General features: G+C 45.5%; 1 protein-coding gene across 3 annotated transcripts in view; it reads left to right on the top strand.

The window, feature by feature from the left end:
- The window catches only part of LOC129822785 (disks large-associated protein 1-like), a 233,272-nt gene that overhangs the window by 203,321 nt on the left and 13,765 nt on the right, over positions 1-16,186 (top strand). For all 3 annotated transcript variants that reach the window (XM_055881201.1, XM_055881200.1, XM_055881202.1), the window contains exons 7-9: positions 13,611-13,819; positions 14,008-14,169; positions 14,501-14,583. In XM_055881201.1, coding sequence (XP_055737176.1) covers positions 13,611-13,819; positions 14,008-14,169; positions 14,501-14,583 — 454 coding nt within the window. The remainder of the gene's footprint in view (positions 1-13,610; positions 13,820-14,007; positions 14,170-14,500; positions 14,584-16,186) is intronic.

Raw genomic sequence — 16,186 nt, 5'->3', positions numbered from 1 at the left:
GAGCCAGTGGGAACTTGCACTGTCCCTCTCAGATGGCATGATGGGAAACTTTCGCTCTGTGTCTCTTGGATATTCACCCTCAGTGAACTGTATGAAAACATTACTGTCAACTTGTGAGTTGGTTTTTCGAACCACTATTTCAGATTTTAGAATTCATAGTCCAGTTTGATATTCACTCTCTGTGAACTGTAGACATTTTAGCGGACTTATTTAGATGTTAGAATTCATAGTCCTGTTTTTCCGTGTTCTTCTCATTTGTCACCTACGTGACAGCTCTGCCATGACACCGTGTCTTGTGTTCATTTTACTTGGATTAACCATTGCTACTTGGTTTAGCGGTACACGTAAGACATTCAATGATGTATGACTAGGCAATCTGCACATACGTCTGTTTTGGCTGAGACATTATTTCAGCCTCCTGTACATCAGTCACCTCATATGATGGAGGGAAATACTTTTTCCCAATGTATATTTATTGCATTTTCTACGTTTTATTGGATAGTGGAGAGACAGTGGGACAAATAGACAGAGAGTGTCACAAAGGCAGTGGGCCGGATACGATCCATCCAGCATATATTTGTACTGTAGGCGGCGGCACTAGACGCTAGACCACCACCGCATAGAAGGAGGGCATCACCAAGCCAGCAGCTAGTACTGTACATACAAGAAACCACAGCATCATGTGTTACTCACTTCTGTCAGTAGGGGGCGTCAGAAACAAAAAACATCTGACCAACGGTAGTTCCTGATTCCGTTCTGAAACGTCAGATAAAGTGGTCAGGCATGGCTCACTTGGCAGAGAATGGAGCTTGCAACACAAGGATTGTATTCTCCGATTCCTGGGGCTACTCATATATAACATGTGTGCACGCATATCTATAAGTTGCTTTGGATAAAAGCATCTGCTAACTGGCATGTGTTCTATTATATATTTGAAAGGAAATTACAGTGTTCCAAGTGCTTCCCAAAATAGTGGCTGTTAGGTGTTTCTGTTCACTTACGACTTAACGATCCGTCTTTGTGTGTGTGTGTGTGTGTGTGTGTGTGTGTGTGTGTGTGTGTGTGTGTGTGTGTGTGTGTGTGTGTGTGTGTGTGTGTGTGTGTGTGTGTGTGTGTGTGTGTGTGTGTGTGTTTGGAATGCTTTGATTTGGCCCACTCAAGGCTTTTGGACATCTCCTGGCACAGGAAGTGAGGATTAGAGAACGTCATTCACCCCTCTCCTCTCTTTCTCAGTCAACAGCAGACAGAGATGGAGAGAGGTAGAGAAGGACAGAGTGGGGTGGGCATTGGGACACAGGGAGGAGATGACAGGAACATGTTAAAAGTCAGTGCTAACACAGAGCATGCATACTGCAGTGCAGACCACCCCCGCTCTCTTCCACACATACACACACACACACACACACACTCTGAGCCAAACCACATGTTCCCTTCCAGCATCCTCTTCACATTTTAGATGAAACTACTGATCCTAAGTACTGCTTTTCCACAGACACGTCAAGAAGTTACCATATTAGCCCCGGTCATGTAGACTGTTTGAATTGGATTTGAATTACATTTTACAGTCGAAAACAATACATACATTAAACAAGATGTGCTTTGATACCAGAGGGTGACACTTGAAAGCATTACTTGATACACTTATTTCCAAAATGGTCCTCAGTCAATCTCCAGATACGCTGTGTCATAACTCATCGTTCTACCCAGCGCTTGTGGAGCAGTCCTCTCCGACCGTGCAGTGCGTCAGAAGTTCCGTCAGGTAGTCCTGGATGTCGGCTAGCTCGCGCTATTGCTCTGCTCGTTGTCTTCCCACTCGTCTACCTCTCAGTGTTTTGTCATCAGAGAGCCAAGCCCCTGCAGGATTTCCTGTGTGTTGAGTGGGGACTAGGGTTCATCCCTCTGGCTTCCTTCTGGCTCCTCCAACAGAGAGACTGCAGGCCTGGGCCCTTCTTCCTCCATCTCCTCCTCCTGTCACCAGCAGATGGGAATGAAAAGTAGAGACATGGGGTTAGGCCTAGAAATGAATGTGTGTGTTGTGTGTGTTGTGTGTTGTGTCTTCCCAGTGGTAGATGGAAGTGGGTGGTTTGGCTGTTCCATGGGAGGGCAGGCCCTAGTCTTAATTATAGTCCTCTGTGAAAGTCTCAGCCTGCGTTAAAGGGCAGGGATAACTGTGTGTGTGTGTGTGTGTGTGTGTGTGTGTGTATGTGTGTGTATGTGTGTGTATGTGTGTATGTGTGTATGTGTGTATGTGTGTATGTGTGTGTGTGTGTGTGTGTGTGTGTGTGTGTGTGTGTGTGTGTGTGTGTGTGTGTGTGTGTGTGTGTGTGTGTGTGTGTGTGTGTGTGTGTGTGTGTGTGTGTGTGTGTGTGTGTGCGTGCGTGTGTGTAGCTGCTGAGGGGAGAAGCCATCAAAACCCAGTCATCAAAGGCCCAGTGCAATCAAAAAATGTGTTTTATAAATATTTCCACACTATGAGGTTGAAATAATGCTATGGAATTTAGAAAATTATGATAATGCCCTTTTAGTGTAACAGCTGTTTGAAAAGACCGCCTGAAATGTCAGCCTGTTGTGGTGGGGTGGAGTTTTAGCCTGCCTGTTGACAACACCAGACAGGAATTAATAGCCCAAAAAGAAAGAACAGCTAGTTTTCAGTTTTCCCCACTCAGACCATTCCCAGACAGTCCTAGCACAATTCTTGCTTGAGAAGCTGCTCTTTGTTAGGAAGCAATTTTGGTTTGTTCTAGAAATGTTTAATTGAAAAAAAAAATCACGGGAAGGTACTTCATTGTCACCCAGAAAATATTTGATATTGAGATCAAAATGGCTGCGTTGGACCTTTATTAATAAGCCACCAGTCCTTTCCCTTTGTGTAGATAATGTTCCACTGTCTTCACCCTCCTTCTCTTCTCTGGTTTGCGTCACTAGCCAAGCCTCACACAGCACAGGAGGATGGTGGATTTGTTGCTTGAGGGAACTAAATCTCCCTCCTGGGTTTTTAAGACCCCACTGCTACCCCCTCAGCCCACTCCTTCCCCCACCTCCTGTAAAGACTGGCGGGCTGTTTACTCTGGCCAGGAGGGGTGAGAAGGAGACCTGAATGGGGAAGGAATGCAGGAGACAAATGAGCACTCAGCAGGAGAGCGGGAATATGAGTGAGCCATTGTGTCTTCCAGAGTCTGCTGCCTCGGATGTAAACACACATTAATAGTGAACAGGGGAACACACACACACACACACACACACACACACACACACACACACACACACACACACACACACACACACACACACACACACACACACACACACGCACACACACACACACACACACACACACACACACACACACACACACACACACACACACACACACACACACACACACACACACACACACACTGCAAGGGAACGCATGTGTGCTAGTGGACTGACAAACAGCTCTGTCACAATCGGTGAGGCACTCTTGCCCTCCCACACACGTGCTCTTCGATGAAATTCTATTCTCACACGCACACACACATACAAGGGGCTGCATGCCCTCTCGTCTTTCCTTCCAACAGGATGTGCAGAGTCAGGGGTCAGAACTGGAGACCACAAAGAGGGTTCTGCGTCAGTGTGGCTGCCTGGATTCTTGTTCTAGCCCTCCTTCCTCCCTCTGTTCCTCCCTCCCCCTCTCCGTGCCCGCCAAGCCTGGCCTGACGTTTGGTTTGAGGCCCAGATGGCTGTAGCATTCCCCTCTTTGCTTCTCAAATGGCACCCTATTTCCTATTGCATGTAATAGTTTAGCTATATAGGGAATAGGGTGCCCTTTCAGCTGTAGCCTCTGACTGAGGATTAGATCAGCAGTCTCCTTTTCCTCCATGTGTGAGTCGTCAGGACAAAGAACGTCAAGTAGGGAGAAAATAAACCTACTTGACGAGGGTTCTCTAAAACCATGAAATAATACTCTCTACACACACTGACATTTCATGACGTTCCTCGTTTCCCGACAAGAACAAACAACAGTTGAAGAATTTGGAAATAGACGCCATTTTTATTTTTTTATTTTTTATTAAATAGGTTCAATTTTTTTGTTGCACTGTAAGGTCATTAGACATTTTTGTTCATCTTTTATTGTCTTCAGAGCCCAACTTCCATAAAAAAGTCAACGTTATGTTCAGTTAGTTCATTTTGTGGAGAGAAAAAGGTTGCAAGGTTTGACCACATACCAGTGCATTTCTTTGCTAATAGGTTTAGCTGCGTTGAGCAGTGATCCTTCATGTAATGACATGTAATGACATGTAATGACATAACATTGGTATTGTATGTCTCTAGTACAGGCTGAATCTGTGTGTGTGTGCGTGTGTGTGCGTGTGTGTGTGTGTGTGTGTGTGTGTGTGTGTGTGTGTGTGTGTGTGTGTGTGTGTGTGTGTGTGTGTGTGTGTGTGTGTGTGTGTGGTGTGTGTGTGCGTGCGCGTGTGCACGTGTTTGTGGTGGACATTTCACAAGGACAAAAGCCATTCCAAACTTAGGGTTTAGGTTTTGGTTTAGGGTCAGAATTAGGGTTTAGGGTTAGGTTTAGGATTTTGAATGGGAATCAATTGTTTGGTCCCCACAAGGATAGAAAAACAAACATGTGTGTGTTTGTATGTGTGTGGCGGTGGTGTGTCTGAAGCCATGCTGGTGTGTGTATTTATAGTCAGCACATACACAGAGGTCTAAGTGGCCTGAATTATCCACTTAGTACACTGTCTCCTAGCGGCAGTGTCCGCCACAGCATCATGTCAAAGAGAAACACACTGAAAGACACATACAGTAGCTGTCCCAGATCTCATAATCATTAACTAGCTTACCCGCCAAAGTGTATGTGTGTGTGTGTGTGTGTGACCGTGTTCTGATAAATGACTCATCTCTTAGCGCTAGTAGGAGATACGAGAGTGTGTATCTAATCTGAGGAAATGAGCATGGTTATAGTATCGATAGCTCACATCATTTATTTTTAGGCCAGTATCAATGCTTCCCTAGATTACAACAATCTACTATAGTTGATGTTGAATACTCCGTATTCACCCACTGACTACATGAATACGGTACATAGGCCTATGACTTTCGCCAGAGTGCTATAACTCGCTCCCACTGACATCCCAGACACATGCAGTGTGACATTCAAGCACATAGCCTACTCACTCAGCAGGACATGGTTCACATCCCAAATGGCATCCCATTCCCTATATGGTGCACTACTTCTGACCAGAGCCATAAAATAGGGAATAGGGTGCTATTTAGGACACAGCCTGTGAGATATGGGCCCGGGAGTGTGAAACGAGGGGAGTGAAATCATGCGCGAGATGTGTGGGCGTGTTAGCTTTAGCATTAGGAGGCTAGTGCTGGAGTTACTGCCCAGCGTGGCAGCAGGAATGTTAATACAGGAACCGAACAAAACGGACTGGCAAATGTATCTCATCTGAACCTCTCTCTCTCTCTCATCCTCTCTCTCTCTCTTCCTCCCTTCCTACTGTTGAATCATCCCTAAAGATATCCTCTTCTCTCTTTCCCCTACCTCAGGGCATGTCTTTCTTTTAGGGCCGGGACAATGGAGTGATGTGTTGCGTCATGTGGTGAAGTACTTGTGAGGCCCAGGCCCTCATTGCGGAGCACTGGGGAACGATAAGGGCCGTCTAGCCCTCTAGGCAGGCCTAATGAGAAACAGTTCACTTTTCAAACCCACACCTCAACACCTCAACTCTTTCATCCTAGGATTATCTCACTCTGCTCAGTTCTCTTCAGTTGTCGACCATGTTATTGTATTTGTACTTTTTATTATCTGTACATGTTATATTTAAGCAATAAGGCACGGGGGGGGGGTGTGGTATATGGCCAATATACCACGGCTAAGAGCTGTTCTAAAGCACGACGCAACGTGGAGTGCCTGGATACAGCCCCTTAGCCGTGGTATATTGGCCATATACCACACACTCCCGGGGTGCCTTACTGCTATTATAAACTGGTTACCACTGTAATTACAGCAGTAAAAATACATTTTTGTCATACCCGTGTCATACCCTGATATACCACGGCTGTCAGCCAAACAGCATTCAGGGCTCGAACCACCCAGTTTATAATAGTGTACATGTAACACTAATATAGCATAATATAGTACATACAGTGTTGCTTGTGTTGTATAGTTTGGTGTGTACGACATCTGACCTGACCGATGATCATATTCTGTTGATGATTACGGGACCGCTTAACTGAAACAGTAGCTTTCAGACATTGGTAAATGAAAAGTATGTCACTATGTACTGTCCCTGTATCTTTTGTAATGTACACAATTCCCGCTCTAGTCCAATTTGTATTACAGCATGGAGTATGTCTCCGTCTCAGTCTGTCACTGATTGATAGAGCAGATGACAGCTCCGGCTCATAATGCCGGAAATGCAGGTAACTAGGGTTTCTATTTGAACTTGGTGCACGCTGCATGGGGGGAAAGTGGGTGAAGTAGGTTGAAATCCCTCGCCAAGCAGCTGTCAGATAAATCTACAGTTATCAGTTGTAAACACAGTCTATATCAGGTAGCAAACGGGACACGAGACAAGCCTGAAGCATAGTTATGTTTTGTTGTTGTCATTTTTTCACAGTAGGGAATATGCTGTTATGTGGATTTTGCTGTTTTGGCTACATGGTGCTACTAGACTAAATACAATATCCCTGACTTAGACTCATTGTGTAGATATTTGTAGACTGCTTCACACATAGCGTACTCACATACACATAATGGTTGACACACAAAGAACTGCTCTCAAAGTGCTGTTGTGAGTCACCTGAAGGAATCCCAGAAGCCTTCATGTCAGTCTGCACCACTCACCCTCAAAGGTCAAGGGTCGCGAGGAGATTTCTGCTCCCCAGATGCCTGACCTCTCAGCCCCCTCACAGACACAATGGCTCTGTGTAGAGGAGTGTGTGGATTGGAGTGAGGTTTGAAGAGAAAGGTAACATGCTCCACTATGAAAGCCTTCACTGTTCACACACAGTAACCTGAAACACTGTTGCGTTTACGGTTTACGGTTCCGGGGCCTCATTTCGAAACTATGCGTACGAACAAAATATAGCGCAAAAGTTGGCATTTATAAAGAATCTAACTTGACGTGAGAATGGTCTCACTCTGGAGACTATGCATACGCACATCTGCTAGTGGTTGAAATATTGTTCTGCAAGCTGGCTAGGAAGTACTTTGTACAAATGGGGGATATGATGAAAAGCCTGTTCTTAAAAAACTCAAAACAGGAAAACATATTAACAAGACTGAAACCAGTTGCCATTAGTGAGAAGAGCAAAAATATATGGGTTTTATTTTTAGAATCTAAAATGATTAGACAGCATTCTTTTTCCTGTTTTATTTTTATAGCCATTGCGGAATACATTCCTCACCCTTTTCTGGCCGTGATGGGTTCCTAGTCCCGTAGGAGCCATACAACAAATGACCATGCGTATCTCTCATTTCATTGGACCTAGTAGCCTGTAAATAGATAGGCTAAATGTATTTCATGTTTTGCGATATCATAGGCAGTGCCGTTTATAATACCGGTATACAGTCAAATTGAACAGCGGATCTTTTACATGGAAGCAGGCCTATGTATCAGGTTTAAAGTGTCACGTTATTATTGTCATTGTCACGTCCTGACCATAGTTCTTATGTGTTTTGCTTGTTTAGTGTTGGTCAGGACGTGAGCTGGGTGGGAATTCTATGTTGTGTGTCTAGTTTGTCTGTTTCTGTGTCCAGCCTAATATGGTTCTCAATCAGAGACAGCTGTCAATCGTTGTCCCTGATTGAGAGTCATATATAGGTGGCTTGTTTTGTGTTGGGGATTGTGGGTGGTTGTTTCCTGTCTCTGTGTTTGTGTTCTGCACCAGATAGGACTGTTTCGGTTTGCCACTCTTTGTTATTTTTTGTTCATTGTAAATGTTCACTGTTTTTTTGTTTAATTAAACATGTTGAGCACTGGCTACGCTGCGTGTTGGTCCGATCCCTGTTTCACCCCCTCTTTTAGTGAAGAGAGGGAAGGCTGCCGTTACAGTCATGCGCACAAGTACAGTGAAATACCTTTCTAGCTTGCTCTTTCTCAACAATGCAGTATTGAATATCAGTACTACCACCAACAATAAATACAAAAAAGCCAAGTAGAACAAAATCACACGTGAAATAAAACTGTAACTACTGTAAGTACTGTAATTTCGTTTTTTTTTAGTAGCCCGCTTTACAATGTTTCAGAATTTGCGTGGAGTCCATTATATTTAGGTCAGGGGGGAAAAGTCCAATTAAAACATTGTTTAATTTTAAAATGTTCTGCTGACAGGTCCACGACAACTTGCTAATTGTTTTCTCGTTCAAAAACGGACAGTCCTTTCCCAGATGCAGAATCAATTACTGCTGAGGATCAAAACATTCTGCCAACACAGTAGCTGATGTCAAATATTTGACAGTATGGGTAGGCTACAGTATTGCTGTGCGATAAGAACACGACATTGTTGCCTATTTAATCTCAGAGCCTATACCAAGGCTGGACGTATAAACACAACAATCTAGTGATAAACACAATATTGAACAGCAACTCGTCTTTTGCACGCCGTGGCCTAATGCTAATAGTTCCAAATAATACATAAAAAAGGTGAATGGAGGTGTTTCCAGGTGGAGTTGACATTTTTACAGGACTGATTAATACCAGGAAACATGCATATGTATGGCATGCTCAAAGTTGATGAATCTCAATATTTTTGTGTGTGCAGACTTTTCAGAAATGGCACATGCAGACATTTTGTGTGAAATGTAAGCATTGGTTATAAATGAGGACCCTGATGTCTAGGTTCACACCAGATAGGCCCTACTTAATCACATACTCCAGTTAGGCTTTGGTAGAGCCTGTAATTGACATATTACAGTGCTCTAAAGTGCTGTTTATGAAACTAGTGTAATTTCATATGTCTGACCTTTTCATTCTGTGCCTCTTTGTCATCACATTACAGTGTCCCAGATAGCATAAAGCAGAAACGGAAGAAAAGCTGTATTAGTTGGTATTGAGGCAGAAACAGTAGCTACGCCATGACTTAGCCTGCAGGCTCAATGCTAAATGCTAGCTAACATGCTTCCTGTTATAGTAACACAGTAGCAGTTCACTGTTTTTCTCTTAGTGAGTTTGCCTAGCATGTCTAACGTGAGACTGTTTGTGCTCATTTTTGTTGGTACCTGTGCATGTTTTTTTCAGCTTTGAATTTGTTCACCTGCTAGCTAACTAGCATTTAGCTGTCTGCCTGTGCTGCAGCCAGAGTGTACATAGTAGAAGGTAAACAGCCAGCAGCAGTCTGCTTGTCTCCATGGAGACACTATCACAAAGGACTCCAGCTGGTGGCATGGTGTGTAAGCTCGAGCAAACGGCGCTCTGACTTCGACGCGAGGAGGGAGGGTGGGAGGAAGCTATGGAGGCCCACCCCTCACTCCTCTAGTCTTTTCCCCTCTGTCCTCACCCCCCCACCCCTATCTTTTTCGGCTGTCTGGACCTCTTCTGTCGTTCCTCCCCCAAGCGCCATGCGGCTGTACTCAGCTGTCAGTGTTCCCCCTGCCCGCCCTCCCTCCTGTCTTTGTGTTTGCATGGCGGTGGTGCCGGTGCTATGCCCTTGGCCCCCACGCGGGGGAGCTCAACGCTGTTAGCTTAATAGCCCAGCGTTAGCATAGTCCCTCTTCAATGCAGCCTCGGACACTTGTAGGAGAGGTAGTTAAGTTCTCTGCTTCTTTTACCCCTCGTAGCAATCCACTGCAGGCGTTTGAAAAATCACAAGTTCCTAAGGACACATTGCACACAATACACACACTCAGAAAACAGTTATAGTCCTCTAATGGGAAAGTGTGATCAATGGAGCCAGAGATACTCTGGTGTTGTTGTTTTTTTCTCAGGGCATGAAGAAATGAATGGAGGCTTTTTTTGTGAAGGGGTGTGTGATGGTTGTGTGTGTGTGGGGGTGGGGTGTCTGGTAGTATCTAGCTCGGCGGGGAGGGGATTCACCCCTGGAGAACAGCTATTCGCACAAGCCTGTCGGCATGGGGTTTTGAAGCATTTGTCAAAGAGGGATTTGGGAAAGTGCCAAGAAGAGTTTTGTCATTCACAAACTCCTCTACCCTCTAATTTGGAATGACAATACACACAGCAGGGTTCACCTCAAGAAAGAAGTGGGAATAAAACGGCAGCCAAAGCACCACTTTAGTTAAGAAAGCGTGTTATTGCCGGTCTATCTTACACAGCAGAAGAGCTGCATTTGATTCTGAATTACATGCAAATCTAAGATCAAATTGAAATGAAACTCCAGTTTAAAAGAGGAAGACATTTAATTAGAGAGATGAAAAAAGAAAGAAGGAAAGAAAAAAGGAAAGAGACAGAAAGAAAGAAAGAAGAGAAGGAAAAGGTTTTCCACATCCATTCCCTTCTAATGGAGCTTTGGCAACCAATCTCATTCCTCCCTCGCTGTTCCTTCAGACAAACACTGCATCCTTGAGACGATCTATCTGGTGTGTGTGTGTGTGTGTGTGCGCGTGTGCGAGCGTGCGGGAGGTCCAGGAGCTATCTTACTGCCACGGCTGGCTTAAACATCAAACTACTCAAACTCCTCCATCTCTCTGGAAACTTGGCAATAGTCTTATCATTTGTTTGTTCTGTAACCCCCCCCCCCCCCCCCCCCCCCCCCCAAATCACTGTAATGGCATTGTGTCATATGGACAACCAAATTGGACTGGGACTCTTTGATGTGGAATATTTCTGAGGTTTTGTTGTGTTATGCAAGGGATTAAGTGGCGGGATGCTCAAATCTGGAAGACGCTAACTGGGTTCATGAAGTTGCCAGGCACATATCAATTCACACACACACACACACACACACACACACACACACACACACACACACACACACACACACACACACACACACACACACACACACACACACACACACACACACACACACACACACACACACTGCTGCGCAGGATACCGCTGACAACAGATTCAGATGGATGACAAGCATATCAGTCCCAGGCCAGGAAGTCTGCAGTGTGCTTTGATGTGGTCATGAGAAGTTTAACTTTTTGGCTGCCCTGTGTCAACAGTCCTGGGTGTGCGTGTGTGCGCGTGTGTGTGCGTGCGTGCATATGGGTGTGTGTGGGCATGTTCCAGCTTCTTTAGTGTGTTTACCTAACCTGTCTCAACATACACAGCCCAGTCCTCTCCTCCTTTCTGTCTGACCACAGCAGAGAAGAGCAGAGCAGAGCAGTGACAGACATGTGGGGGATGGAGTCATTTCCAGTTTCATATCCCTATTTGTGTGTGTGTGTGTGTGTGTGTGTGTGTGTGTGTGTGTGTGTGTGTGTGTGTGTGTGTGTGTGTGTGTGTGTGTGTGTGTGTGTGTGTGTGTGTGTGTGTGTGTGTGTGTGTGTGTGTGTGTGTGTGTGTGTGTGTGTGTGTGTGTGTGTGTCTGTGTCTGTGTCTTCGTGAATCCCCTGAACTTCTGCTCCCTGTTCGCCTGGCAGGACCAAGACCTTAGCCTCCCTCTATATCTGTGTCAGTCAGTGTCTGTGCCCCAAATAGCACCCTATTCCCTATGTAGTGCACTACATTTGACCAGAACCCCAATAGCTGGTCCCACGGGCCCTAGTCAAAAGTGGTGCACCGTAAAGGGAATAGGATGCCATTTTTGATGCTGCCGGTGTGTGGGTGGGTGTTTGAGAGGGTATGTTGGTGGTTTCATACTCTGTAGATTGCCTAATGGTCTGTACTCAGTGACCTTTGGAGAGATCAGCAGTGTGTGTCAATCATAGTTCCCCATGCAGACATCTGCAAAGCATCAGACCATGGGGCCCATGTTTAGGTCATGTTTAGGATGCCTTCTCACAGGGTGGCCTGAAGTCACTTCACAATCTATTTTCTTCTATCGTGATGATATTTAAAGAAATGATATATGGGTGCTTATAGTCAGCGGCATAGCACATTATATGTGTGCTATAAGGCATTATAAAGGACATTATAAAGCATTATACATGATTCATAGAAATTGTTACCAAAAAAAACGTATGTACTTGTCTTTTTCTTGAAATGTTATTCTTCTTGAACAAGTAGCACACCGTTAGCTAACACCTGGTAATATAGTCCTTGGCAACTCTTCCTGTTTGCTACAATGATCTAATCTCAATTCAATCTTTTCTATGTAAGCCTCCCTCTCCGAACTTGTCAAAACTTGACCATACAGACTCTTGGTTGCCTTGGAGGATTCAGTCATTCAATCGTGGTCTTGACAAGAGGCTTTAAGGCAGCCAGCTAGACAGGCAGCTCTTTCACCTCCACTGTGGTAAGGCTTTGTAGCTATCAAGAGAGATGGGAGGGCCCATATAAGCTTCTGATCTAATGCTTTTCGACACGGCACACACACACACACACACACACACACACACACACACACACACACACACACACACACACACACACACACACACGCACACACACACTCTGTGCTCCGCACTGAGGGTGTGGAAGAAAACGGGTATGCCGCTGCCACCGTTCCCCTTAGGATGTTTGTCTTTTTCAGGGATTAAAGGGATTCATGAAATTAACTCACTGTCCTAGTTTCTGGGACGGGAGTCAACAGGAGTCAGCCCGTGACCTAATTCTGATGGGGATGACACGGAGGGAAGAGGGAAATCAAAGGCATAACGCCGTTACGTTCTGTTTTGTTGTGTTGTGTTCTGTGTTTGGTGCTTCGGGAAGGTTGCTTTGGGTCTGATGGCGTGGAACCCTATCCCCTATGTGATACTTTTGACCAGGTGCACGATTTGGACCTGGGCCTGGTTGAAAGTATTGCACTTTATAGGGAACGGGGGTGCAATTTGATGTGCTCTGTGTGGACTCCTTGCGCACCAGGGCTTTCTTACCTGCCAACCTGTCACTGTAATCGGAAATGGCATTCACTGACAGAGAGAGAGAGAGAGAGAGAGAGAGAGAGAGGTGGAGAGAGAATTGATATGTGTGTTAGCGTGAGTGAATTGGTGGATCTTGTTTGTTTGAGCATTGATCTTTGCGTTAGGGCTTGTTTGCTGTGACATCCTACCTGATTACACAGTGCACTACCCTTGTTCATATACTCTCTCTCTCTATCTTAACCACACACACACACACACACACACACACACACACACACACACACACACACACACACACACACACACACACACACACACACACACACACACACACACACACACACACACACACACACACACACACACACACACACACTGCTAATCCACACTCCCATATGGTTGATCTGTTATGATTACGTAAAGGAGGCCAAGCTACAGGGGTTGTGGATAGCAGCTTTCAGCCACGCTAGACTAGATTAGTAGGTCAAGTGAAGTGACCAACGGACAAATCCTTTTAGTAGGTCAGCTGAGCTTTGTTAAAGATGCTCCTAACCTAGATTAATTGAAACTCTCGCAGCAAACCTAGCTAATCCTCCTGTGAACTACATTTGTGTAGTTTTCTCCTTCGTTTCTTGTCGTTTTTCCAACCAGTTTTCCCACTTCCTGTCCCACTCTGCAGTGTCGTCATGCATTACCACGTACAAGAAGACGCCTCCGCCGGTGCCGCCGCGCACCACCCCACCCAAACCTGTCATCTCCATCACGGCCCAAAGCAGCACCGAGTCGGCCCAGGACGCATACATGGACGAGGGGTCAGGCCTCCGGACCCAGAGCAGCTCTTCCCGGCCCCACCTGTCCAACTCCACTGAGAGCATCGACAGTATGAAGGTACATCATATAGTAACGTTTATCGTATATTATGAAAATATTATATACTGTAGGTACAATCTGTTTTGAATTTGTCAGTGTCATTTTGTGCTTATGATGTTATCAGTGTTTTTGTAATAAAAAAATATATATTAACCCCTAAAATATATATAATAATAATATTATATTTTAATGTTATTATTATGAAGGCCCTGACGGCAGCTATCGAGGCAGCTAACGCCCAGGTCCACGGCCCGGCCAGCCAGCACGTCACTAACAGCACCATCACCATCACCGCCACCGCCACCACCACTGCCTCCAGCAACAGCAAGAGAGACGCGCTCCGGAAGTGCCTCTCCATAGGGATACAGGTGCTGATACGCCGACGGTGTTGACCACATGCTGACCACACATGGCCATATTGGAATGTGATCACGCATAGATCAATCGTAGAGTGATGCAGAAAAAATATCAACCATAGACTCTAAGTCTTATCAGAGAAGAATCATGACTCTTTGGCATTCCCCGTCGACCTATCCTGTGGTCTGTTCTTAATTGACTCATCTCGGTTAACCCAGAATCTTGTGTCATTTGGTCAGATGCAACCATTTATGTTTACGCACTCAGTCCACGAGAGATTATTAGTTGACGTACCTGTGTAAATAAGGTTTAAATAAAAATGAAATCTGTTCTCTGTTGCAGGTGGATGGACCAGAGGACGTTAGGGGGAGAGAGGAGCACTCCAAGTTCCAGTCAGTGGGTATCCAGGTGGAAGAGGAGAGCTGGTGAGCAGAGAGAGAGAGAGGAAGGATTTTCTGTCATTCGTGTTAGTGTTTTTCTTGTTTCATATTGTAGTCCCCTGGTGTCTCTGCTTGCTGACTGTCCACTCATTGTGCATTCAGTTGGCACCTCTTTTTCTAACACTCCCCTCTCTGGCCTGAGATCAGTATGTATACAAATGTGTGCCTTGGAGTTGGGCCCATTGACCGTAGGCTACCGGATCCCTCATCCCACCCCCTACATCACCCCACAACAGCTGTCCCCAGCTCTGAGGAGTCTTGACATCAGAGCCCCTCAACCAGGGGGCCCATGGATGCAGTGACGGCTGGGGGAGTCGAGGATGTGTTGCAGGGGATGAAGAAGGGGAAGGGGGAGAGGGAGAGGAAGAGTGGGCAGTTAGTTGACAGCCATCTGTTGCACCAGTCATTGTGATGTAGCCAGGCCACTTTGGGTGGAGACGGAAGGGGTGCGGGGAGATTTCTGTCAATGTTCTGTTCTTTTCAGTACGTGGTCAACCCCCCTTCCCCCAACTCTCTCCTTTGCCTGCCCGACACGTAACAGTTCCTATAGGGTCCCTACCTTCCCTATAGCTCCCCCTAAAGCCTTCCGCATGGTTCGGTTCGGCTGGTGACTAGCCAAACATGGCTAAGCGAACCGAACGAGTGTGCTCGGGTGCTCACTTAAAAGAACATCGCTTGGAAAACAAGAAAAAAAGCGGCAATAGTACTGCTTGTGCATCTTGAGATGCCGTAGACAGTATAGACTTCATCCAAATATTCAGAATTCATCTAAGATATCTCAATAAATCTATCATTCATTTTGTCGTTTTTGTCGAGGATGTCTTAGTAGCACAATTTTACATCTAACTAAGATGAAAACGATTAGTTTCTCGTTGAAGGAAAAACAAAAACACTCAATTGAAGGATCCCTACTGTTGACCAATCACAGACGAAGAGGTGTAGACTTCAGCCTGCCTAGAGAAAAAATGTTGTGCGCAGGAACAGCCGGAAAAACCCTTTCCGAAGTAAAACGATTGTCATAATATATGCACAAACTGTTTCCGAACTGTTTGGGCCGGCCTATAGCATGCCAATTGGCCACTTCATTGGACAACTGCCCTGACTGATTTACACGGAGCATTTACATGGGCTGGAAGTTATGGGAACATTCCTGGTTCCTGGAGTTGTGTAAAAATATGTCACGCAGCAGGCAGTTATGTGTCAGTATGTCTGCCTGCGCAACGTAACTCCCATTCACTCGACACAGTAACCCCTCTGTTAGTCAGAGCTGAGGGGAGATGACCAATTTAGAGACTGCACTGGATGCAGTAATCTGATTTCATAATGTAAACAGAACATGGTCAGGAATCAAAGAGCCCAGTCTCAACCTACCAAGGTCATTTCCAGGACTGCAGTTTCAGAGTCAGAGGCAGCAATCTGTGCTGCATCCCAAATAGCACCCTATTCCCTATATTGCTACTTTTGACCAGAGCCCTATGGCCAGGCCTATGGGCCCTGTGTCAAATGTAGTCCACTACATAGGGAATAGGGTGCCATTTGGGATGCAGGATATCTGGACTGGTTTTGTCCTCAAAGAGCTTTCCTCAGC

The sequence above is a fragment of the Salvelinus fontinalis genome, chromosome 25, assembly GCF_029448725.1.
Source record: "Salvelinus fontinalis isolate EN_2023a chromosome 25, ASM2944872v1, whole genome shotgun sequence".
Classification (NCBI taxonomy): Eukaryota; Metazoa; Chordata; class Actinopteri; order Salmoniformes; family Salmonidae; genus Salvelinus; species Salvelinus fontinalis.
Note: the sequence above shows the minus strand (reverse complement) of the source record. Positions and strands in the feature narration are given on the sequence as shown.